Genomic DNA, 23,107 nt, shown 5'->3' with positions numbered 1-23,107 from the left:
TGCTTAATCGTTTCAACACCTCCAGTCTTCAAGCACGCTGTAGACAACGAACAAGTGATCGTAGCTCGGCAGTAAACAGGAAAGCACAGATACGGCAATGTCCGAAAAAAGTCTTGATGCCGGAATAGCATTATTATTTCGTGAACGTACTATCGCTGCTGTTCCTAAGCTGCATAGGATGGCAACACCTCCATGCTCGTCGCCCGTGGGTTATACCTTCAATGCACACCAGTGTCGTAAAACCATGTAATCGTAACACATGTGCCCATACCATCACCGCGCCTCACCTCAATACAGTATGAATCGTCCGGGCGTCATCCTGCGCAGCTTGTAATGCGCTCTGCACTCGTCCGTCCACTCATTGACGCACCGGGCGCAGCACCGCGTCTAGTCGAGCCCGCCCGCCAGCGCCACGGCGCTGAACCGCAAGTCGCCGCCCGCCCTCTCCAGGAACTTGAGCGGGCCGAGCGCCAGCCCCTTTTCGCTCAGGACGTCCTCGTCGGCGCCCAGCTCGCCGAGGCGGATCGGGCCCTTGCGGCGCCCGTCGAGCTCGTACAGCGCGCCGTCGCCGCCCTTGACAAAGCAGACGTAGTGCAGGTCCACGTCGTCCTGCGCGTCCGGCGCCGACGTCGCGCCCTGCGACGCCGCCTCCTTGTGCGCGTCGGCGAGCTCGGGTGTCTGCTCGAGGAGACTGGCGCGCTGGGCGGGATCGAGCGGGATCGATTTCTCGAGCAGCTTGTCGAGAGTCGAGCCGGATTCTAAGCACATGGCTTCATTAGCACAGACTCTTTGGCAGAAAAAAAAAAGGAAATTTAGGAAGAAGAGAGAAACCAGCGGGAAGCTGCATGTACACACCGATAAACTCCTTGGCCGGCCCGTTGGACACGGCGTGCAGCAAGCCCATCATGCCGCACGCGTTGCGGATCGTCTGCCGCCACCACACCACCGGCTCCGCGGCGCCCTTTCCCTTGTACTCCTCCACCAGGCTGTCGGCCGAGAGGCGCTGGCTCTCGTACTCGGCGCTGACGGGGAAGACGAGCAGCAGCGCGAGCGCGGGCCGCGGGATGAACGCCAGCAGCTCCGGCTCCGTGAGCGAGTAGACGTCGTGCATGGCGAGGGCCGGCGACACGCCGAGCTTGTGGAGCAGGTCCGTCATGAGCGGCGGGTTCGCCTCGAGCGGGATGAAGGCGGGCGCCTTCTGGCCGGGGTCGGGATTTACGTTGGACATGGCGGCTGTGTGTGAAATGTGTTGCTGTTGATGTTGGAGGGGAGGAGGGGGGGGGGGGGGGGGGGGGAAGCTGTCCAGAGCTTCCGAGCTGGAAGCTTCATATGGTGGGGCAATGACGTAGCAACACGGGTGCCTCGCTGTAGCCACGAGCAGGACGTGGCTTGGTAGGCGCAAAGGAATAAATTATAGCAAACATCTTGTTTTAAACAGAGGCACAACTACCTAGTAATACAGCTACATAGCAATACAAATAACTTCTGCAGCAAACATCCCAGCTAACCATACATCCACACTCATAGTATAACAGGCTCTTCACATCACAACTCCTCGACCGCTGCAACCACGCTCAAATAAATGCCCCAGCTCCTAAAGATGACGTTGATAGTACAATGTAAACTATGCCTTGGAAGGGCGGCCACGGCGCCTGGGCTTGAGCTTCTCTGCCTCTTTCTCTTCCTCTTCCTCCTCGGCGGCCTGCATGGACTTTCTGCCTTTGGGAGCGGCCTTGGTCTTTTTGGCCGGAGGAGCCTCATCCTCATCGTCTTCCTCACCAGCTTCCTTGGTGTTTTTCGCATTGGCAGCGACCTTTGGAGTAGCTTTGGGAGTAGCCTTTGGAGCAGCCTTGGGGGTAGTCTTGGCTTTCGGAGTAGTCTTGGTTTTTTTGGCTGGAGGAGCCTCGTCCTCGTCGTCTTCCTCCTCAGCCTGCATAGACTTTCTGGCTCTGGGGGTACTCTTGGGAGTAGCCTTGGCCTTCTTAGCAGGAGGAGCCTCCTCCTCATCTTCGTCGTCGTCTTCCTCTTCATCGACCTGCTTGGACTTTCCAGCCTTAGGTGTAGCCTTCGGAGTAGCCTTGGGGGTTGTCTTGGGGGCGGCCTTGGGAGCGGCCTTGGGAGCGGCCTTGGCCTTCGTAGAAGGCGGAGCTTCATCCTCATCGTCTTCCGCCTCTTTGGCTTGCTTCGACTGCCTGGCCTTGGGAGCAGCCCTAGCCTTCTTAGCAGGAGGAGCTTCGTCATCCTCCTCCTCCAGGGGTTTGGCCTTTCTGCCGCGACCAACCTTGGGCTTGGTAAGGGGCGTATCGTCATCCTCGTCGTCCTCCATCTTGTTCTTCGTGGCCTTCTTTGCAGGAGCCTTTGTCTTTTTGGCGGGGGCCTCCTCTTCATCTTCGTCGTCGGCCTTTTTACCCTTGGCCTTGCCGTCTCTGCCTCGCTTCTTGGTTTTGGGCTCATCCTAAAAGAGTCAGCATAGCACATATCATTGACCAAGTATTCGTACCTCGTTGTCATCCTTCTCGAGAGCAGCTCTCTCCTTGGCGCTGAGACGGATACCCTTCTCGCCTGGCTTATTCTTCTCGGGGTCCTGCAAAAGTCAGCTGCTGCAAAAAGTGAGAAGCGCGAAAAGAACGTACACCCTTGAAGTCCTCGGGATCAATGTGCGCCTGCTTCACGCAGCGCTCGACCTTTCCTTGCACCTCGGCATTTTGCCTAGAACCGTTAGCTTGCGACGATTATCGTTCAACGGCTACCATACTCCAAGTCCTCGTAGCCATCAATCTCCTCAAAGTCCCACTCGTCGTCGCCCTTGTCGCACTGCTCGTGCAGGCGCTGCAGCTGCTCGCCCGACACGCATCCCCTAATAAGTTAGTAAATACTTGTAAAACCAGCGTTGGCGACGTACCAGTGCTTCCACGACCAGCTGCCGCGGCCTTCAATCTCAACCCAGGTGCCGAATCTTATCTCGCCCTTGGTGATTTTGACGGCCGCCTTTTTGCAGACGGTGTCCTTGCATCCTGCGCGATTGTTGGGAGATATTTCTGGGTTGTTAGTAATAGAAATGTATGCACCTGTGGCAGACGTACCGATGCGATACTGGGGCATCTTGGCTGATGGTGCGAGCGGCACTGCAGAACGGCGCAAATTGCTGTAGATATGGGCCTAGTTTGGCGCGACTGTTGCCAGTGAAAAGGAAGCTGCGGGACGCGACGCTTTCCAAGGTGGGATCGAATTTGATTCGAATTACAACACTCGATGGGGGAAATGACCTGATGCGTCCGCGGTAAACAGCTTGCCAGGTGAGTGCAAGGAGCAAGTTTGCGCAGCAACAGTCACCCGCGACGCCCCGCGCGTTGGGGGGTAATTAATGCCAATCTGCCGCCTGCATGCCTTGTGCGCGCATCAGCAATCAGCTACCAGAAAATTCCCGTTTCACATTGTGAATTTTTCTTTTTTTTTTACAGGTGCTCCGCAGCTGAGTTTTTAATTTTGCCATTTGAGTAACACGGTACAATCGTCTAGCCACGATTGGTAGCCGCTCAAGTGTACAGCATAAGTAAAAGCAGTCGAATACGAGCCGTCCAAGAACGCCGACGCAGACCTGCCAAAGTCAATTGCCCTGTAGTAATGTCTTGAAGATTCGCAGGGACCGGAAATGCGCAGCTCTTTTCATAGTACTACGGTAAACGGCATACCATGGCGAACTGCATTGAGAAACGAGATATCGGCGCCAAAGTAGCCTTGTGAGCTAACTTAGACACCCGACTCCCAGAGCCCACGCCGCTGTACCTCCAAACAATCAGCCCTGGGAATCGATGCATGATGCAAAAATTGCTCAGCGCTGAGCACTGCAGTTATATGCATAGTCTAGTCGTAAAAGATAGTCTAACGCGCCCGCTAAGATACACATTGTCGCCCCAAAGAGAAACCTAGAAAGCAGTCTATATTCTCCCATAAGTCATCAATCCACCGCTCGTAGCCTTTTCTCTAGACGATTCAGTCTCCTCAAGAGCCAGCTTATCTCCGCTGGCGAGAATCTTTTCTCTATGCCAGGCGCCGACGAACATGCCCTCCGGGTCCGCCTCGTCGCGCACGCGTCGGAACTTTTCAAGGGTGTCACCATAAAAGGCCTGAATATCGGCCTGCTTGGTGTCAAAGTTCTTGGCCCAGTGCGGCCGTCCGCCCATGTCCTTCATCAGCCACTCAAACGCCTCGTAGTAGCGCGCGCGGCACGGCGGATCGCTCCAGTACGGGCGATACAGCGTCGCATTGAGATAGAGCGTCGGGCCGTCCTCCACAGTCGGGTCGAGAAAAGGGCGCGCGTTGGTTGTGAGGCTGGTGTCGCTGACGCGCACCTCAACCGGCGCGTGCACGTACAGGCCGTCGGCGGAAAAGGGAATGTTGTGCGGGACGTAGTCGGGGTCGTCAGGCGTGAGGTGATTGATCCAGGAGCTCAGACGGCGCAGAGCCTCGGGGCCCCTGGCCAGGGGAATCGCCCACTCGTTGACAAACTGCGAGTACAGGCAGTTCATGAGCAGCGCCTTGCGGCTGGGCTGCACGGCGCTCGTGGTCGAGCCGTTGGCAAAGCCGTACTGCATGCCAAAGACGAACCACTCGACCCAAGGCAAGATGCGCGGCACAAATTGCGCGACGTAGAGCAGGTTATGGTAGACGTAATAGCCCAGCGAGCCATCGTAGTAGCTCACAGGCGGGTCGCGATGCGGCTCGTCGGTCTTCTCGGCCTTCCAGACAACGGCGCGGCGGGTGAACGGGAACCACCACACGCGCACAAACTCGGTCTGCTTCCACAGCGTGCTGTTCCACGAATCTAGCATCTTGCGGTCAGCGTCGATTGTCTGCTGCCAGCGGAGGGTAAAGGCGGGCACAGCGCGCAGCGTGACCTCGGTGATGATGCCGAGTGCGCCGAGCGACAGCAGCGCCGCGCGAAACAGGTCGGGATTCACCGTCGCGGAGCAAGCCTCGGTCTTGCCGCTGGCGAGCGTGATTTTGAGCGCCAGAATGTCCTCGGACATGAGGCCGTGGGCGGCGCTGCTGCCGTGCGTGCCCGTCGAGATGGCGCCCGCGATCGACTGCTCGTTGATGCTGCCGAGGTTGGGCATGGCAAGGCCGTGGCCCTCAAGCGCCTCGCACAGCGCGTACAGGCGGATGCCGCTGTCCATGACCACGATGCCCTTGTCCGCGTCGACGGAGCGGATCTGGTTGAAGTGGTCCAGGTTCACCATCCAGCTCGAGGTGCAGGTGATGTGCGACGGCGAGTGGCCGCAGCCCGTGGTGACGATGCGCCGGCGGCAAAGCCGCGCCAGATTGACCACCTTTTCCACCTCGGCGAGCGTCTGCGGCTGGATGTAGAGCTCCGGCCTCGAGGAAAAGGTGCGCGCCCAGGTGCGGTGGACATGGTCCGGCCGAGCGCGAAACGCAACGCCGTCGTCTGGCTGGCCCTGCATGGCGGCGACGGCAGCAGGATGTATCATGTCTTCCAAATGGTTTCCTTGTTTCTGGTGTATGTATCCGTATGTATTCGATCGTGAATTCGCCACCGTCCAACAGCGGCAGCGCTGACTGTAGAGGCAAGGTCAGAGTCCGGGTGGTCGCATTGCTCAACTTTTTTCCTCCAACGCTCGGCATCCGGCGGGGCTTCTCAAGGTGGCATCGGTTTTATCACCACTGATAAGGCTTAGCCCGTAAGTCGCCATCGTTCTGGAATATGGAACTACAGCTTTGTCATGAAATAATGGCGCAAGCTTCGCCGCAAGTGGGCCGATTGGCAGCGCCGGATGGGATTCAAGTGGCGATGGGGCAGCGCGGTGACTGATGGGCAGGGAGTTTCATGCTTGCGCGATGGCAAATATCGATGATGGCTGGACTAGCGCGGCGGCTGAGATCGCATGCTGTGGCGAGATCAGCAAGCAGGAATCGCGCTGCAACACTGACGTTGACCAAGCACAGTAAAATTCGCGGGGTGGGCGAGGACAAAATGTCTTAGGTCATAAGGTATAATATGCTGCTCGACTTCAACAATAAGCCCGGTTGGCTAAGTGGTATAGCGTCTCACTAGTATTTATACGGTGAAATGAGAAGATCATGCGTTCGATTCGCATACTGGGCAATCCGGTCCGCGATGCAATCGCATTTCCTTTTTGCTTTTGCCGCTCACTCAAGTACGCATTATTGTGCGAAACAATCGTCTTTAGCTTTTTATTTTATGCTTCAACAACTCAATCTCGAAATAATGTGGTGGATGGATTGTCAATAGTTGAAACCGATGGATTTTTGTTGCTCATTGAGCTCATGGCTTGCCACCTATTTATTTTTTCGCCATAGAATCTACTTGCACCGGTGTCGCTGATCCACTGCTTTCCTCTACCTTGACTGCTTCGCCATCGATAACCTGTCGCTTTGGCAGACGGCCTCCTCGCAGCATCATGGTTGTCACTTTGATAAGCGTCTCTCTGCTTTCCCACGCCGGGTACACGCCGACGGCAAGCAGCGAGAGGAAAATCCAAGCAATGCCAACAGATACCCAGCCAGTGAAGAATGACTTCGAAAATATGTATCGAGATCCATACATTGGCATGGGCCAAAGAACCAGCAGCGAAACGGCCCTGGACAGTGTTAGTGTACGAACAAGCGTGAGAGGACGTGCAAACTTACAATATGGCAGTGACAGTGACTGAGATCTTGAAAGCGCGAGATAGCTTCTGCTCTTCTTCCTCTTGGCTGAGTCTGACTCGGTGCTCTGCTTCTCTCTGCGCCTCCTCGTCCAGTCCAGATTCCACAATCATCTCATGGTCATCGGCTTGTCGAATAAGGCCCATTGACTTCCAGTTATACTTATCGAAGCCAAATATGATGGTGCAAACTGAGATGCAAAGCAGTGGTGCAAACAGCGCCGTGACATTGCCTGCCAGCATCGGAGTGTTGGAGCCGGTACACTCGACCGTGAGGGTGCCGCACGACTTTTTGGATGTGACGAGCCAGGCCGTGATGGCACATGCCGTTCCGAAAACGGGGGAAAGCATGGCCGCCCATTTGTTCTGGCCATCCCAGAGCAGAGTAAGGGTGGCTGGAATAACGGCAGCAGAAATGAGGACACCCATGAGCAGATACAAGTAGCCCATGGAGATGCCATTGAACCAAAGGCCCACCGAGATGCAGCAAATAATGAGAGCATAGACGACCATGCACATGTGCGAAATCCAAATCAGACTCTTACCGCCGGCATTGGGACGGAAGTAGGTGCGATAAATATCGTAGGTGAAGATGGAGGATGTGGCGACAAGCTCAGAGTTGAAGGATGAAGTCACGGCGAGGAAGATCATGACCAGCGTGGCAGCAGCACCGCCCTTGCCGAGCAAAGCCACGGCCGCATACGGCAGGGCCAGGCCAGCAGAGACATCAGCTTCGCTCATGCGATTCGGGAACGTTGGGAAACGAGGACTTGACTCGAGAGCCAGCGCAGAGAGACCAAGAGTCGTGGCCGTCACGAGCGGAATCGGCAGCCATGCGAGACCACCAATGATGTAGCCAGGCAGGGCGTGAGCCGGGTGGGCAGCAATGGCCTTGTTAAAGTAGCCGTTATCCAGGAAGACGGTGCCAAAGTTGCCAACAATGTTGATGATGAAGAATGTGACGCCGCCAGACGAACGCATGGTCAGGTAGCTTCCGCCCTCGTTGCCCGCGACAGGGTGAGCCTCGGCGGCCTTGACGAGCAAGTCGTACACTACCGAGGGGCTGCCCAGGACGTCCGATGTGGCGTACGCCGTCAGGGAGAATGTGATGATGATAATGAGCACGGCAAGACCATGAATGTAATCCGTGATAAAGGTCGCCTTGAGACCGCCGATAAAGGTATACGCCACGACGGGGATGGGCATGAGGAAGATGGCGGCGACGGCGCTCACGCCCGTCAGCGCGTTGATGGTGGCCGCGCCGCCGGCAATGAGCATCAGCGACACGAGGACGTTTGTCATGACGCCGTAGAGGATAAAGACAAAGTGCGTCGCCGTGCCGTAGCGCGCCTTGACGGCCTCGAGGAAGGTGTGGGCGTTGGGCGCGCGCCGCTTGAGCGTAATGGCCAGCGTCGCGAAGAGCAGGATCTGCACCGTCGCGCCCGAGGCGTACCAAAAGGGACCGGACACGCCGTAGCGGTAGCAGACGCCGGAGCTCTGCAGGAGAGTGGCCGCCCAGGTCCAGGAGGAGACGACGGCCGAGGCGACGAGACCCGACTTCATGGTGCGGCCGGCCGTCGTGAACATTTCCGAGGTGACGACTTCATTATTGTATCGCTTGAGGATGTGCGTGAGGGAAATCTAAGCACTGTCAGAATTGCTTTGTTTAAACAGAATCAGACATCTCATACCATGAAGATGGCAAAGGCAAAGCCAACACCAAGGATGATGCCATAGCCATAGCCTTGGCTCAGCGCCGGAGGCACCGTCTGTGTCATTTTTTTTTTGAAACGTTTTGCAGCAGCAAATGAGCCAACTCTTGAGCAAAAAAACAACTCTATTTCTCTACAAGAGCTTTGTCCCAGGGGACCATTTCTTATATATGCGCTGCCGCCCTGAGAAGAGAGATAAGGTTCCTCCCGGGCGACGCGCCGGCCGTTGTAAGCCATGCATGTCTCTCTTCCTCTGCAACGGCCGCACAAAAAGAAGCCAGAGCCGATATCGCCCGATGAAACCTGCATACAAAAATCCTTCTTTGCCGGTTATCTACCAATCGACAACCCCAAATCAAAAGCCTTGCGGAGGATAAGATAACAGAAAGTCTGGGGGGACAGCAGGGACGCTTCGTCGGCAGATGTGGGGATGTGATGGGCTCAAGACTGATAAGGGAAGCTGAGATACGCCTTGCATAAAAAGCGCCAAGCCACAAAAGAAAAGCCAAAAATTGCGAGAATTGAAAAAGCCCCAATACAATGATGGAATAATTTATGCATATCGATCCACCGAAGCCATTGGCAAAGAATGAGGCAGCATGTGATGCTACCGAGGATAAGGGATCATCGCCGACAGGGCGTGGCGTCGGAGAGGCCCAAGGGCGGCGATTGGTGGATCCTGGGGTTTTGGTTATCTCTGAGCGCTCTGATACGCGGAGATAGACAAAACGCTCTTACAAGGAAGAGCGCAAGTCTGATTGGCAGGTACAAGAAAAAGAGGGAAAAAAGACTGTTCAAAAGTCAAAACTTGAAGCTATGAAAAGACGGACAATGCAGTGCTCATGAGCGGTCGGGCTAATACGCAGGCTATGGTAGGGCATGAAGGAGGTAGGTATACATGGCAAACAAGCCTCAAGATGAGCGACAGTCTCGTTTTCCCCTTTGCTTTGTGCCTTTGGCCGGAGCGTTGGGTTTCTCGGACGTCTTTGTCCTAGCTGCCGCTGCGGCGCCGTCTCGCGGGTTCGTCTCGGCTTTGCTTTGCGAGCGAGCGACGCTACTACTTTTCAGCGCCGGCCAGCTCCTTCCTTTAGCCCATCGGCTTGCAGTGTTGCGATCATGGAGCTGCATCAGGGTTCCACAGATGTTGTTGTAGCAGTCCTTCTAGGCTTCTGGACTTTTGCGTACAACGCCACTTGTGTCGGGCAGGTGCCTTTTCCTTCTTGGCTTAGCATGGCTGCTGTTTTCCTGTGATTCGGAGGCGCCTACGCAGGCATTTCCTTCTTCTTACCCTTCTTCCTTTTCCTCTTCTGCCTCCCCTCCTCCTCTAGGTACCATGGCGGCCACGGCTCCGACGGCGGCGCATCGGGCGGCGTCGGAACTATACGCTCACACTCATCCAGCTCAGACGGCAACAATTGCCCCTCCAGGGCCTCTGGATCATACTTGATGTAGTCTTCGGGTTCCGGGGAAGGGCTCTCGTGGCGCCACTTCCGTCTCGACCTTCCTTTTGGGTGTTGCCTGTCCCATTTTAGCTTCTGGAGGCTTTTGCTCTTGGAAGATGTGAAGATGGGGGTGTTTCAAGCATAGCGCCACCCAGGAAGCCAAAAGATTCGGGAAGCATACATCATGCCTGGGAAGTCAGTATAGCGTGGACGTGGGTGATGATTTGTGTGGGCAATGAATAGAAGGCGGGATACCAACGTTGAGCGAGCGTGTGTATTTGCCCATGTTTGTTACTCCATCATCTTTGAAACCTCAAAAATGCTTTACTCTGGTGAATTGCTGTAAAATGCGTATGCTGCACATGTCTATCATGGGTATCTCATGCCTATATCGTACAAATTCAGCGTGCTGCCCAACCAAATTCTAGCCGCTCTCATGCACCCTCACCCCTTCAGCAATCCTTCCTCAAACCTCGCCGCCCACATGTCCGCCAGCCCGTTCATGTCCCACTCCCCTCCCGCTTGCGCCCTGCCCGTCTCCTTGGCCACCGAGGTCACCAGCTTGCCCTGCAAGCCGCACGGCACGAACCGCGCCCACGGGTTCACCCCCTCGTCCTCCCCCGCGACAGGCAGGTGCACATTCAGCGCGACGCCCAGCGCCGTCACGTACCGCCGGTGGTGCACGCCCAGCGCCGCAATCTTGCGCTCCTCCTCCTTCCCAGCAGCAGCACCCACCCACACGCCCGGCTCGTCGGGGTTCGTGTACGTCTCGATGCCAAAGAGATCCGCGAGCAGCGCCTGCGTCGTCGTCTCCAGGAGCCGCGCGTACGACGCCACGCCGAAGCGCGCGTGCAGCGGCGAGTGCATGTCCAGGATCGGCCAGAAGACGAGCTGCCCGGGGCCGTGGTACGTCGTGAGCCCGCCGCGGTTCGTCTTCTTCACCTGCGGCGTGTAGGCGACGCTGGTGCCGTCGTGTGGCGCGGAGACGGCCAGCGGCCGGGTCAGGCGCGAGGCCTGCGCGGGCGTGAGCGCGTCCTGCCGCCGCCCGAGGGTGTATGTCGGCCGGGCCTGGAAGCTGAGGAGCTGCGGCCGCGGTGGCGGCACGGCCTCTTCCTGTCCTTGTGTGTGCGATGCGGCCTTCCAGGCGAGGAAGCGCGCGCGGTGCTCCTCTTGCAGAGCTTCGGCGTCGTCGTAGCGCACAAAGGGCGGCTCGGTCGGCGATGCGGGCTTCATGTGCTGGTGCTGGAGCAGATGGAGGCCGCGGCGCGGCGCATGCCGGCGGGTGGTCGTGGCATGTTGCTGGCGCCGCTGGGGGTAGGATCGGAGGGGAAGGGCATTGCTGTGGTGCAGCAGCCGTTGCGCTCGGTGCATGGCGATTTTGTGCTGCGAGAGGATGGAATTGGAAATCAAGGGCGCGGGAGTGGCTGCGGCTGTTTGGGTGGTTCTACTCGGTACAGGATCGTGTCCACAATGTGGTTGTTACGGTGGAGTGCAGCCATGATACTGGTTGGTACATGCGACGACCACACCACAGGCAGTAGAGAGTACCGCGTCCCTTTAACATCTTCCTCGCAGTTGAATGGCTCCTATTTTCGCCAGCTTTTGCGCTTGTTTCTAGGGTACTAGTAGTGTACTTCCGATTTCAGAGGCCTGTTAATAGCGTATACTGGGACGAGGCTGCCACGCTACTAAACGACCAGATACTAAACCTTGACTCTAAAAATAACCTGCCGAACCTCCGCCAACTCAGTCAATAACGGTCAATCATGGTTCTCTCTCCCCAGGCTCAGGCTCAGGCTCGGGCTCTGAGAGAATCATCTTCATTATTCTGATCACGTGTGCATGTTCAAGTATACAAGAGTCGGCAAGCGGCCGTCTTTATAGTTCTTGTGCAAGCAACCAGATTCCCAATACGCCAAAAGCATTTGCATCTGCAAAATAAAGGTTGATGGCAATTCCGAAATGGCCTGTTGACTTGAGAAGCTATGCGCGTCCTCTTCTTGGGACCGCAGCCGTTGGTATCTGTACTCGTGGGGGCTGAGCAAGCCACTGTATTAGAGCTAATGTTAGGATCCTGACACCGCGAAATGCCATCATCGCCTTTGAGGAAAACTATACTGCAGCGTTAACTGCTTTTTTATACACCTGCTGTTTTTGTATTCTTCTCCTCTAAGCCCCGCTTGCTTTGAATTCGAGGCTGATTTCTCGATTCTTGGGCCTTTTTATTCATTTGCACAGCTTTGGCCCGACGCCACGCCTCCTTACCCATACCCGGCTTCTTGTTTTCCGGAGAGGCGCCTGCGGTCGTGGTTTGTGAGGGTTCTGGTCTTTGTCTGCGAGACAACAAAGACGCACATGCTCTTACTACATTTTTTAGTGGAATTAGAGGGTGCACTGTTTCTTGTGAGGTCTCGAGAAGCCCTGGGAAGCACTTATTGCCGTTGTAGCGTTCTCTTGACCTCGTCCTTTGTCCCGGGAGGGTACCGCCGCGGAGCCTAACACAGCCAAAACGATGCATTTCCGCTACCAAATTGAATACATTAGTGAGTTAGACTGTCCTTACTATTGACACTTTGGTGAAATTTTGTATATTGTAGCGATTGTGTAGCGAAAGCGCGTATAAAGAAATGTGTGACTACAAGCACTACACTTCTTTCCTGCCGTTATTGGAGACATTCTGAGGCTGCAGAAGCCACCACAAAAGGCGTCTTGTCGTAAAAGGTTGAGCGCACCGCGACCTGCATGTTTATTTTCGTACGACTTTTGCATTTCCATCCCTGCATCTACTGAGTAGCTACCAGTTGCAGATGAGTGAAGACGCTATGTAACACAGGAGCTGAGCGTACTGTAAGCTACAGCGGCAAGGCCCGCGGCTGCCTTTCGATACTTCAAGACCCCCTCAGTCGCTCTCCTGCCTTGGCCTGCCTTACGCTTTTTTCTCTATTCAATTGAACCGCTCTTTTTTCCCCAGTGAAGTTGCCTGGCGGAACAAGAAATACTGATCGAGTTGCAACTACGTTATTAAAGTAACTTCTCGGTCCATCACTCGCCAGAAAAGTCTCGCCAAAGGCACTTACAACGCTGCCTGCCACACAGTGTGAGCCCGTGCAGCATCACTCCCTCGTGGGTTTTGCAGACAATACCTGATCATAGCGTTGCCAGAACGGATCAAGTCTCGTGCGAGGGGTGTCATGGTTATGGTCTATCTGGCTGGTCTTGGAGTTGTCTGTGGGCATCATTTCTTTTACAGCAGACTTTCGAGAAAACCACCTCCTGCTGCTGTGTACCGCGTATGGAACAGCTCCATGGCTCTCACGGGACAGCAGCTCAATCTTGCCATCGGTGCTGCACTCGCGTTCCTAGTGAAATCGACGCTGAGCGCCGTAGTGTCAGTCTCGGCGGAGCAATCTGCATGGAGGGCAATCAGAACCAGTACAATGACTGTTGGTGGTATCGACAAATTGTAGTTGATGAGACGTGATTTCTTGTGCCTGTGCAGTTTCGAGCCGTGGAAGAAAAACCTGTTAGGAGTATTACTGGCTGTGCTTTATTGGTACGCACAAGACTTTGTCCTACCATGTTTCTCTAATCAATAGTCTCCACCCTTGAACTAACTTCTCTCATTGTTACAGGCTTTTGCCAATCACGTCACTCCTGACGCCGGCGACGTTGACTGTTGAGAGCGTGGCTCAGAAAACGAGTCACATGCAGAGAGTCCCACAGATCGACTTTACGAGCCTGAATTTTGCTGAAATCCTTGTCCAACCAGGTCTGAGCTCGGTGTTTGTTTACAGCAATCCGCAGTATTCTGTGCTGCGAGCGGCTGTCGGATCGCTCTCCCAGAGCTCTATTCTGCCGATTCAGTCGCCTCACCAAAACGCCACATGGAGTCTGACATTTCCCGGCCCCGCTGTCGAGTGCGAAGACGTTGACGCGGGACTCGAAAGTCGTATAAAGAAAAACATGCACGAGGCTTCCCGTAATCATTGGGGCACCTCTTACGGCTACATCTTGTGGGTGCCGACCGTGTCCACGAATTCCAGCGCGGGGGACAGCATCAACCACCTACCTTTCCATAATGACAGCGGATAGTAGAGCCTCAGTAGTGAGAAACTTGGCCCTCTCCTGCACATAGCGTCGTACGGGCCGCCCCAGCCTGTTGGAACAAACACGTCCCTCCGGCTCTATGTCGCCGTAGTCCCAGACGTTCTGCAGGCTGAGGACGGCAATTACGATTCCGCGGCTGAGAGCGCCAAAGTCATTACCTGCCAGCTTTACAACACATCCTACACGGCCGAGTTTAGGTACGTGGGTGGTGTTCAGCATGTCGGGCTTTCAACAGCAGGATCTTACGGCTATACCGGATTCTCTTCTTCAACTGCGGGCGTACAGCAGCTCTCTTATGTTATCGATCCAGGCCGCAGCGGGGACGCCTACGCACTCACAGCTTATAATGTGCCTCTGGTGCGGGGTTTTGCATATCATGCCGTGTTCGAAGCCTTCAATCAAGTTCTGATTGGATCAATCTCAACGAAGAGGGCCGACGGCCCTGTTCGCCTGGTCATCGCATCCGGCATGGTCAACTCGGCGCTTTTCAACACCCGAGAGCTGTCTTTTCCCATCGAGTGGGGTTATTCGCGCTCTTTGAAGAGTTTCGCAGACAGGGGAAATGCCAAGTGCAACGGGTTGTCCGTTGCGCCACTGGGAAACTCTACCTTGTCCATGAAGGATACCATCCAAGAAATGTTCAGGAACGCAACCATTTCCTTGATGAGCTCCGAGATGCTAGAGTAAGCCCACGCACAGACTCCATCTTCCAAGGCGCTGCAAAAGCTCAGCTAACACCACATACAGGCCCAACTACACGTCTCCTTACGCGCCCGACGAGGTCATGGTCGAAACGACGGAATGGCCTTTGCTGTACACTTACTCAGCCTCCACGCTCTCGGTTGCATACGGCATAGCTCTTGGGATGTCTCTATTTTCCTTCCTCACCGGAGCTTTCACGATAAGCCGCAACGGTGGCTACTCGTTCACGACCAAATTCTCCACCATTCTTCGAACCGTCCAGGCTGCTTACTGGTCTGCCGGCTTGCAGGCTTCTGATGGCCATGGTAACGATCCAATCCCAAAGCACGTTGAAAAGATTGTCATTTCGTTCCCTGAGAACGGCAAGATTGTGTACCAGCCGGCGCCAGCATATGAGGTATCACAGCAAAGGCGTGTGCTCTGACGCAAGGCTGTTCCGAGTAGGTAAAGGCACTATGAAAATTTGTCATTTTCACTCCCTGACAGCGGCAAGATTGTATACAAGGCGGCCCCAGCCTATAGCTCTACTTTCTAGTTGACTAAAATTTAACTCTTTATTAATTAATAAGAATTTTAGTATCATCAATACCCTGTGTCATGTAATACATAAATTTGATTTGCTTGGCAACTGATACATACGACCACAGGCAGTAGAGAATACCGCGTCCCGTTTGCTCCGCAGCTGTCAAGCTACTGACCGGCAGATTAGTAGTTGGGTCGGTGACGACCAGCGAACACCGGCTGTTGTATGTTTTTTGATCTTTTTGCCAATTTTCTGCGATCTCTTTTATCGTAGTTTGCATTCTGGAATCGTGTTTTGTTTTGTGGTGGTGGTGGTGCTGCACTTGGCCGCCAGAGTCGGCCTGCTGGGGGGCCTATTGTGGCTGCAGCTTGATATATCCCAGTAGTATGGTAATGTGAGCTATTGGTGGGCATTCATTTTAACCTGTCGTTTCGACAGTAACTCGATTATTTATATTATAAGCTGGCATTGCAAAATTGTGCAAAGTCTGTCACCCGCAGACTCTTTGTATCGCACGCTGTGTAAACTGCGATGCATCATGATAGCTAGTCTTTCCTGGCAAGAAGGAACACTTGTTCACTACAACACTTTCTTATTGGAGAAATCAGCTGTTTGGATGTGCTACCTGTATATCAAGTTCTATAACGATTCGGAAAACGAAAGGTTAGAAGGATAGGTTGCCGCTTGCAGTATTGGTCCCGGGTAGGTGGTAGAGTACAGCATCGCGGAGCTTGGACGGCCCCAATTCTGCTTCGCCCGCACCGACATCTGACGCAGATGTGATGATCTAGATCCGGGACCATGGGCACGTCAGGGTCCCCATATCGGGCAGCAGGATGCAGCCACGGAGAGCCAAAATCCATGACATCAAGCGCCAGTTCGGGGCCGCCGCGTTGGATGTTCGGGGATTTGCTAGGGGCCAGGAAACTTTGGCAGTGTGCACGTACATTGAGCCACTGCAAAACCGTTCTAGCCGGATCGATGGAGCTTCGCTTGATGCTTTTAACGTTTTCGCTGGTGGTCTTTGGATGCGGCCTAGCAGCACGGGACGACGTCATGCGGCTCATGCCTGGACTTCTAGCCGATTTCTAAAGCTTAACATGCAGTTTCTCTGAGTGCAAGGCACCGATTGTCTCTGCGTGTTGATTGCTTCTACTGTTCCTCAATTGCATACAATGGATAGCCAAATGGACAACCAGAGCATGTGCCCGCGGAGAATGCACGTCGCCAAGAGTGCTAGGTGAGGCTAAGCTCGGCAGTGTGTGCCGTGGCGGCGGAACCAGGTGGTGGGTGACGTTTTGGTGCTGTAGTGCTGTGGTGCTGTGCCTCGATGCATGACGACAGCCTTTGCTGCGCTGGGCCACGACAGATTTTCCGCAGGGGTCCTTGTTTTTTTTGGCGTCTCTTTTTGCCGCTGCGCTGGGGGAGAGAGACGTAAGAGGACGCATTTGGGGGCCGAGATGCGGGAGCTGGGGCAGTGGTGTGGGCGGTGGCTCAGCTGCGAAGCCTGGGATGGACGACTGCAGAGTGTGGCTTGACTGCCGGCACTTGCAGATGGGGACATGTACGAAAATAACCTGATTGTCGTCGTAAGTGCGCACCACGAACATGTCGGATTTGAGGATGGAGTACGTAGTTTGGGCTGAAGAAGTGGCTGATGAATGTACGATACAGACCGATGCAGACCGCCTGGTGATGCCAGCTGGAGGGGCATTGGACCATCTCGTGGGCGCTGAACCCTGTAGCTTCAAAGTCGTGGGAGGACTTAAGTGAAACATGCATACAATTTATCACAGTGCCAGCTACCAGTAATAACCATCGTGTTACTGGTAGCTAATAATGTGTGTCTGTGCTCTTAGACTGGTTGCGTGGAAGCACATGTGGTTGACGGCAATGATGTAAGGCAAGGCTAAGAAAACTACGGAGACGATGTAATTGTGATTTTTGGCCTTTTTTTTTTTTGCAATGGTAATTGCTTGCTCCTTGTTGCCGAAAGGGGGACTGGGGATGCCGTCGCCGTCACCGAGTTGAGATGCCGTCCGTGTAAAAGGCAAGATGACGGAGCGATGCGCTAGAGCACGCTTGGCATGGCAACGACAAGCTGAACGCTGGTTACCGTTCTGAGAGGAGAGTCTGTCTGCCAGACGAAACTCTATGACATCACCACGCCAGAGGGTGCCGATAGCTCAGGCAAGCTTCGGCGCTAGTAGGCTGGCTGGGCTGCTGGGCCGCTGGGCTTTCCCGAGCTACCTACTAGTAGCGTGACCAGCATCAATTCCTGGATATTTGCCAATTCTTTTTTCGTTTGACTACGGTACAATGGAATTAAAGGGAAACGGGACAAGTCACTTCTTTGCAGAGCCACTTTGGATGGTAAGTTGACCTTGGCCGAGCTGGACTGGTACCGTATCGGTGCTTGTGTGAACCAAGGCCGACTAGTTACCATGGTTGCACGGCAGCTCACAAGCAGAGCAAAACTTTGCCTCTTCTGGTGATGGTAGCAGTAGCAGTGAATAGCTTGGAGCGTAGAGCGAGCACGCATGCATGGGTTGCTGCCCCGGTCGGTGCTGCGGCCCTGGTGTCGTCATCGCGGCGCTCCACAGAGCAGCCAACAACTGCCAAAGCTTAAAAGTAGATGTTTGCGGTTTTTAGCGAGGCCATCTGCTGGGTAGAAGCGCATTGAAACTGAACAAGTAACTAAAACGTATCCAGCAAGATGCGACCGAATCACATTTTTCCCCCTTGACAATGGCACGAAATGGAGTCTGTCGCGATGGATTGTCGCGACTGAGACTAGCCCGGCGCGCTGGAAATTACAGCAATCTGCGGCGGACGCTACAGGGGGCTTTGGTGGGCTGCGCCATAGGTAACCTAGCGCTGTAAACATGCTCGACAAGGCAACTTGCAGTGTTTGACGAGTGCTGTAGCTCGTCCCGGCGATGGAGCTTCCCGGGGCCGTCAGGCGGGCGCTCCGTGGAATTTAGAACCTGCTCGCCTGCGAAGAAGGACAATAATCTTAGAAACAACCTGTTTCTGCCCAAACCAAGGAAATCCAAGCACAACGGCCCACTTGATGGTGCCTGTTGCAGCTTAGCGGGGATGATTTGTACATGTGCGATCGAGTGGCTTGCTGCTCGACGTGCGTACGGCGGATTGCTGCTGGTGATGCTGCTGCGCTGTAGGTACCTATTCAGTTGTAGATTGCAGACCAGACGCGACATTTGACAGCAACGACAACAAAAGCACACCTAGCTGCATACTCGGCAGCACGCAACACAAGAACAGAGGCCATTAGGAAGAGAAATCACATCTCACTTCCCCCCCCGTTTGCCCCGTCCATCGTCGGCTACTCAGTACCTGTTTACCTGGAAATCTGCTGCTTTTGGCCTCACCCCCGTTCCCACTAAACCCCCTAGCTCCAGGGCTCCACTCGCTAAAACAAGCTGCCCAGCAGCCAAGTCACCACTGGAACTGGAGCCGTAGCAGCAGCAGCAGCAGCAGCAGCAGCAGTAGCCGTAGCAGCAGCTGGCGGCCTGCCCAGCTTGCCAGCTTGGCTTGGCTGCTCATGCTCGTACAAAAACAAAGCCTTCACCCTCCTTCTCCCCGGTCGCCTTCCTTTCCCTCTCCTTCCTCTACCCATTCACACCCCCGGCTAGAATCCGTGAAACAGAACACCTATTGGTTGACGTTTTGCATCCACTCCATCATGGCAAAGAGTAAGTTGGACTTGATCAACAATACACAGCATCACCTCTTTTCGTTTCCCAATGGGACGACGAGCGCGCGCGACGCACCACCGGACTGCGGGTATGACGCCAGAGTCTTGGATAGCTAGCGAGCCGACCAACATGGCTGGCTGGCCATGACGACGACAGACTTTTACAACGAGAAGCTTCGTCTAGCTACCCAACGCTCTGCGCTTCCGCTTGCCGCCGCTCCGATCCCTCTGCGACAGCAAAAATACGAAGCGTGCAAGCATAATGGCAAACCACTAACACCATCCTTACAGACGCCCCCCTCGGCCTGGTCGGCCTCGTCCTCATGGGCGTATCGCTGCTCTTCCTCTTCTTCATCATCCTTGCCGGCGTCACCACCGTCACGCCCTTCGGCAAGACCTACTTCCTCCAGGCCGACACGTCGGGCATTGACGGCGCCCGCAGCGTCTCGCAGTGGACCTACTTTTACGTCTGCGGCGAGGGCAACACCGACTGCGGCAAGGCCAAGGCCGCCCTCCCCCTCGGCTACGCCTGGAACAGTGACGCCTCCAACGTCCCCGCGGGCATCGCCGGCTCTCACTCGGGCTCCAACAACAAGTTCTACCTGCTCTCCCGCTTCGGTTGGGTCTTCCTCATCCTCGCCCTCTTCTTTGGCACCCTCACCTTCTTCAGCAGCTTCCTCGCCTGCTGCGGTCGTCTGGGCTCCGCCATTGCCACCTTTGTCAGCTTCTTTGCTCTGCTCTGCCACGCTGTCGCCTCGTCGCTTCTCACGTACGTCTTTCCCCCCTCGCTGGGCGATTCCTGTGTAACCACACAGGCGCAAGCGTCGCCACCTAGGTACATGCCAATACTAACATGTGATGCTAGCGCCACCTACGCCCTTGCTCAGAAGAAGTTCTCTGCTGACAACCGTGAATCTCACCTCGGCCGTTACGGTTTTGGTTTCCTCTGGGGCTCCTTTGCCGCGCTGCTGATTTCCGTCGCCGTCTTCTCGGCCGGCATCAAGAAGGACCGCGCCAACGCCACCGGCGGTGGTGGTGGTGGTCGCGGTGCCCGCTTCTGGCGCCGCAAGAGCAACCGCAGCTACGAGGGCCGCCGTGTCAAGGACGACTACAGCTAAAGACCTCGTCGCCCACAGCGCTTTGTATCGACTGTCTAGCGCGCTACCTCTTCTCGCCGAGGAATCGCTGCTTGATGGGAATGTCAATACCACGATACCTACGTCAACCCACGAAAAAAAAGCACAAAAATATAGAACGATAATGCCCACCCCTACCTGGCGAGTCAAGCCCCGACAAGGACCGATGCATGCATTGCAGAGGCCTTGTGCCTGTGGTCTTGGTCGCGTTAATCTTACTTCCATTTATTCATGCACATACAAGAGAAACGGTCGAGCTCACAATACCTACTTCGTTCCGGGGCGTTCGGACCAGAAACACGAATTTTTTACTGCAGTGTTTTCTGGTGAATTTGGGAAAACAGTCGTTATTGCCACGAAAGAAACATGTATGAGACGAGGGAGATGGGAAGACGAGACGCCTGGCGGAATCGGTCTTGGCAACAGGACTGGGACGCTGCTGGATGAGTCTGTCCCATGGCTAATGAGGAGATAATTGCGATGTAATATGCTTTGCTATAATAATTACGCATAATTTTTCAAAACCGATCTTGTGATTTGTCTCAAAGTTGTCAAGGATGTTCCAGTAACGTTCTGAATAATTTTCTCATAGCAATTGTATTAATTGCATCCTCTAAGACGAGAAATTGGTCGCCTGTGTTATCGTCCTCGATGGATCGCCCGCACCGCGGCAACCTGACTTGTCGATGCTCGTGACACTGCTTCTTCGAGTAGCAGCTACCACGCCCAACAGAGGCACATTCACCAAAGGTAATCAATCTCTTGTGCGATTCAAATTTGTTGTATTTTCATATAGAAGGGGGTATACCATGTTCCTTTCCCCTTTCTTTCCCATTGCTCTCCCAGCCCAGTAAAATGCCATGTTTTGTGTGTTGTTGTTCGTCTGCGTCGGCCTACTGGAGCAGCGTGTGTCCTTTTCTGCGCTCTAAGCTAGCTGAGTGTGCTTCTAGATAGTCTTACAAAGAAAAAGTGATGATGATGAGAAAAAAAAAAACGGCAACAACGAACGTGGCTATAATGAAGAAACAAACACCAGTAACAGAAATCAACACTCCTGGTTTCTCCCTCCTTCCAAGTATCTACATTGTTCGTCGTTTACTCGGCCAGCACAGGACTTGCTAGGGGACTCACACTGTCCAGCGGCGCGGCATGCAGTGCAGGTCTTCCCGCTGACGTGGGCGTCTTCTCCTCGCTGCTGCCGCCGGTATCGCCAATGGCCTTCCGCAGCAGCGCGCCCTTGACCCATTCAGCAACCTCGTCGTCGTCTGTGTCAGAGCTGAGCGCCATCTGGCCGACCTTGGCCGCCACTTGCTCCGCCTCCTCGCCCTCCTCCGTCTCTTCCGCTATTGTGACGGGCTTGGAGAGGGAGCTCAGCCAGGGGTGCTTGAGCATGGCCGCGTACGTCGGGCGCTTCAGCGGGATTTTGTTGGTGCAGCCCTTGACAAAGTCCTGCGCCGTGTCCGAGTAGCCCTCGGCAGGAAGCGTCGGCGGCTCTCCTTCGACAATGGCCTAAATTATTGTTAGCATCCCTGTATCATGAGCAGCAGACAGGCGTGTCCTAGGATCATAACTTACGTTCAATTGACCGAAAATCGTCGACGATACTTCCGGTGGATATGGATATCGTCCCAGGGCACATTCAATGATCGTCAAGCCTAGACTCCATACGTCGCTCTGTACGCTGTATGTGCCTTCCGCGTTGCCCGACTGTGCCATTCCGCCGCCCGATATCCGCTCCGGCGCCATGTAGCTCTGGCAGCCAATGTTGGTCTTGGCGATGCTCGCCACGAGGTTGCCGCTGACGCCGAAATCGCAAATTTTGACCTGTCCGCGCGTGTTGGCGAGTATGTTGGTGGGCTTAACGTCACGGTGGATAATATTGTGGTCGTCTTTCAGGCATTTTAGCCCGTTGACCGTCGCGTGGGTAATCTTGCGCAGGATGTTCTCAGGGATACCGCCGCGGTACAGCTTGTCGATGGAGCCGCCGTCCATGTACTCGATGCACATGTAGACGGCACCTTCTTGGTAAAAGGCCCCGTAAAAGTCGATAATGTACGGCGACACGCACTCGTGCAGAATGACGAGCTCCTTGAGAATCGTGGTAAACTTTGCATCGTCCAGCTCCAGTCGAATCTCCTTCATGGCCATGAGTTTGCCCGTGGTGCCGTCGTCAGGCCCCGCCTTGTCTTCGTTGTCGCGGACCTGGTGGGCCTTGAAGCCAGACAGGCCTTGGCCGAAGCGAGGACCCTTGGGCTTGGTATGGCGGACCTTGTAGACGGTACCGTAGTTGCCCTTGCCGAGCTCGCTTACGGTTTCTACCTCGTCGAGCGAAATCTTGAATGTTTGCCCGTTGGCAAAGTTGACGCCAGACTTGGTAATCGTCGCCGCACCATCAAATGTAATCCAGCCTTTTTCCGCATCGATGTACTTCTTAAAGTCATCAAGCTTCGAGCCCGGGGTGGAGTTGCTTGTGCTCGCGCCGCTGGGAGTTCCGCCGCCCATGTCGGACAGCTTTGGGGCGCCGGCACGTCGCATGCTGGGCGCGGGACTGGCAGGTGAGCTGCTCATGTCGGACAGTTTAAGGCCGGCGCCGCGGCGATCCATAAGAGACGGCCGCGTGACAGCCGGGGCCGAGTTGACGTGCACGCCTGGCCCCGGACGGACCATGTTGGTGGGCATGCGCGGCACCAAGCCGTTGGGGCCTCCGCCCAAGGGCGACATGGCGCCGGGTGAGGCAGGTGTGCTGGGATTGGAGCCGCCCATCTTCATGCGATCCTGCTGCAGACGCCGTGCCTTGGCCAGCACGTTGGCATCGAGCGCGCCCAATCGTCCAGCGAGGGGGGCGCCCGCGGGGCCTCCAAGACGCGCAGGATTTCTAGCATCATCGAGGAGACCGCGCGCCGTCGAGTTAGGGGTGCGGCCGGGGGGATCTGAGACGGACCGGAGAGACGGCACTCGCTTGGGAATTGAGCTCTCTGTGCTCTCTTCGTTGGTGAGCGTTTGCTCTTGAGAGGGCAGGTCGGAGACTTGGTCCTCTTGGTCCTCGACCGAGGGCCGCCTCGTCTCATCCGTTTCTGCCAT

General features: G+C 55.2%; 8 protein-coding genes across 8 annotated transcripts; 2 read left to right on the top strand and 6 right to left on the bottom strand.

Annotated features, from left to right (window-relative positions):
• Positions 1–387: 387 nt before the first annotated feature.
• Positions 388–1,228, bottom strand: LMH87_002180 (uncharacterized protein; the record flags this gene model as incomplete). Its single annotated transcript, XM_056193590.1, has 2 exons — positions 388–758; positions 856–1,228. The coding sequence occupies 2 exons, from the start codon at positions 1,226–1,228 to the stop codon at positions 388–390; spliced, it is 744 nt and encodes a 247-aa protein (XP_056050613.1).
• A 396-nt stretch (positions 1,229–1,624) lies between these two features.
• LMH87_002179 (uncharacterized protein) lies at positions 1,625–3,102 on the bottom strand (the record flags this gene model as incomplete). Its single annotated transcript, XM_056193589.1, has 6 exons — positions 1,625–2,455; positions 2,501–2,584; positions 2,634–2,709; positions 2,756–2,857; positions 2,903–3,038; positions 3,084–3,102. 6 exons carry the CDS (start codon positions 3,100–3,102, stop codon positions 1,625–1,627), a joined length of 1,248 nt encoding a protein of 415 aa, XP_056050612.1.
• An 836-nt stretch (positions 3,103–3,938) lies between these two features.
• LMH87_002178 (uncharacterized protein) lies at positions 3,939–5,462 on the bottom strand (the record flags this gene model as incomplete). Its single annotated transcript, XM_056193588.1, has 1 exon — positions 3,939–5,462. The coding sequence occupies one exon, from the start codon at positions 5,460–5,462 to the stop codon at positions 3,939–3,941; it is 1,524 nt and encodes a 507-aa protein (XP_056050611.1).
• An 860-nt stretch (positions 5,463–6,322) lies between these two features.
• Positions 6,323–8,464, bottom strand: LMH87_002177 (uncharacterized protein; the record flags this gene model as incomplete). The annotated part of the gene is made up of 3 exons (XM_056193587.1): positions 6,323–6,620; positions 6,670–8,327; positions 8,378–8,464. 3 exons carry the CDS (start codon positions 8,462–8,464, stop codon positions 6,323–6,325), a joined length of 2,043 nt encoding a protein of 680 aa, XP_056050610.1.
• Positions 8,465–10,284: 1,820 nt separating this feature from the next.
• On the bottom strand, positions 10,285–11,211 carry LMH87_002176 (uncharacterized protein; the record flags this gene model as incomplete). The annotated part of the gene is made up of 1 exon (XM_056193586.1): positions 10,285–11,211. The coding sequence occupies one exon, from the start codon at positions 11,209–11,211 to the stop codon at positions 10,285–10,287; it is 927 nt and encodes a 308-aa protein (XP_056050609.1).
• Positions 11,212–13,545: 2,334 nt separating this feature from the next.
• Positions 13,546–15,073, top strand: LMH87_002175 (uncharacterized protein; the record flags this gene model as incomplete). The annotated part of the gene is made up of 3 exons (XM_056193585.1): positions 13,546–13,853; positions 13,944–14,630; positions 14,695–15,073. The coding sequence occupies 3 exons, from the start codon at positions 13,546–13,548 to the stop codon at positions 15,071–15,073; spliced, it is 1,374 nt and encodes a 457-aa protein (XP_056050608.1).
• A 3,805-nt stretch (positions 15,074–18,878) lies between these two features.
• Positions 18,879–20,008, top strand: LMH87_002174 (uncharacterized protein; the record flags this gene model as incomplete). The annotated part of the gene is made up of 3 exons (XM_056193584.1): positions 18,879–18,888; positions 19,182–19,659; positions 19,756–20,008. 3 exons carry the CDS (start codon positions 18,879–18,881, stop codon positions 20,006–20,008), a joined length of 741 nt encoding a protein of 246 aa, XP_056050607.1.
• A 964-nt stretch (positions 20,009–20,972) lies between these two features.
• Positions 20,973–23,107, bottom strand: LMH87_002173 (uncharacterized protein; the record flags this gene model as incomplete). Its single annotated transcript, XM_056193583.1, has 4 exons — positions 20,973–20,981; positions 21,058–21,105; positions 21,158–21,535; positions 21,602–23,107. 4 exons carry the CDS (start codon positions 23,105–23,107, stop codon positions 20,973–20,975), a joined length of 1,941 nt encoding a protein of 646 aa, XP_056050606.1.

This window comes from Akanthomyces muscarius, chromosome 3, assembly GCF_028009165.1.
Source record: "Akanthomyces muscarius strain Ve6 chromosome 3, whole genome shotgun sequence".
NCBI lineage: Eukaryota > Fungi > Ascomycota > Sordariomycetes > Hypocreales > Cordycipitaceae > Akanthomyces > Akanthomyces muscarius.
This window is presented reverse-complemented; position numbering and strand designations above follow the sequence as displayed.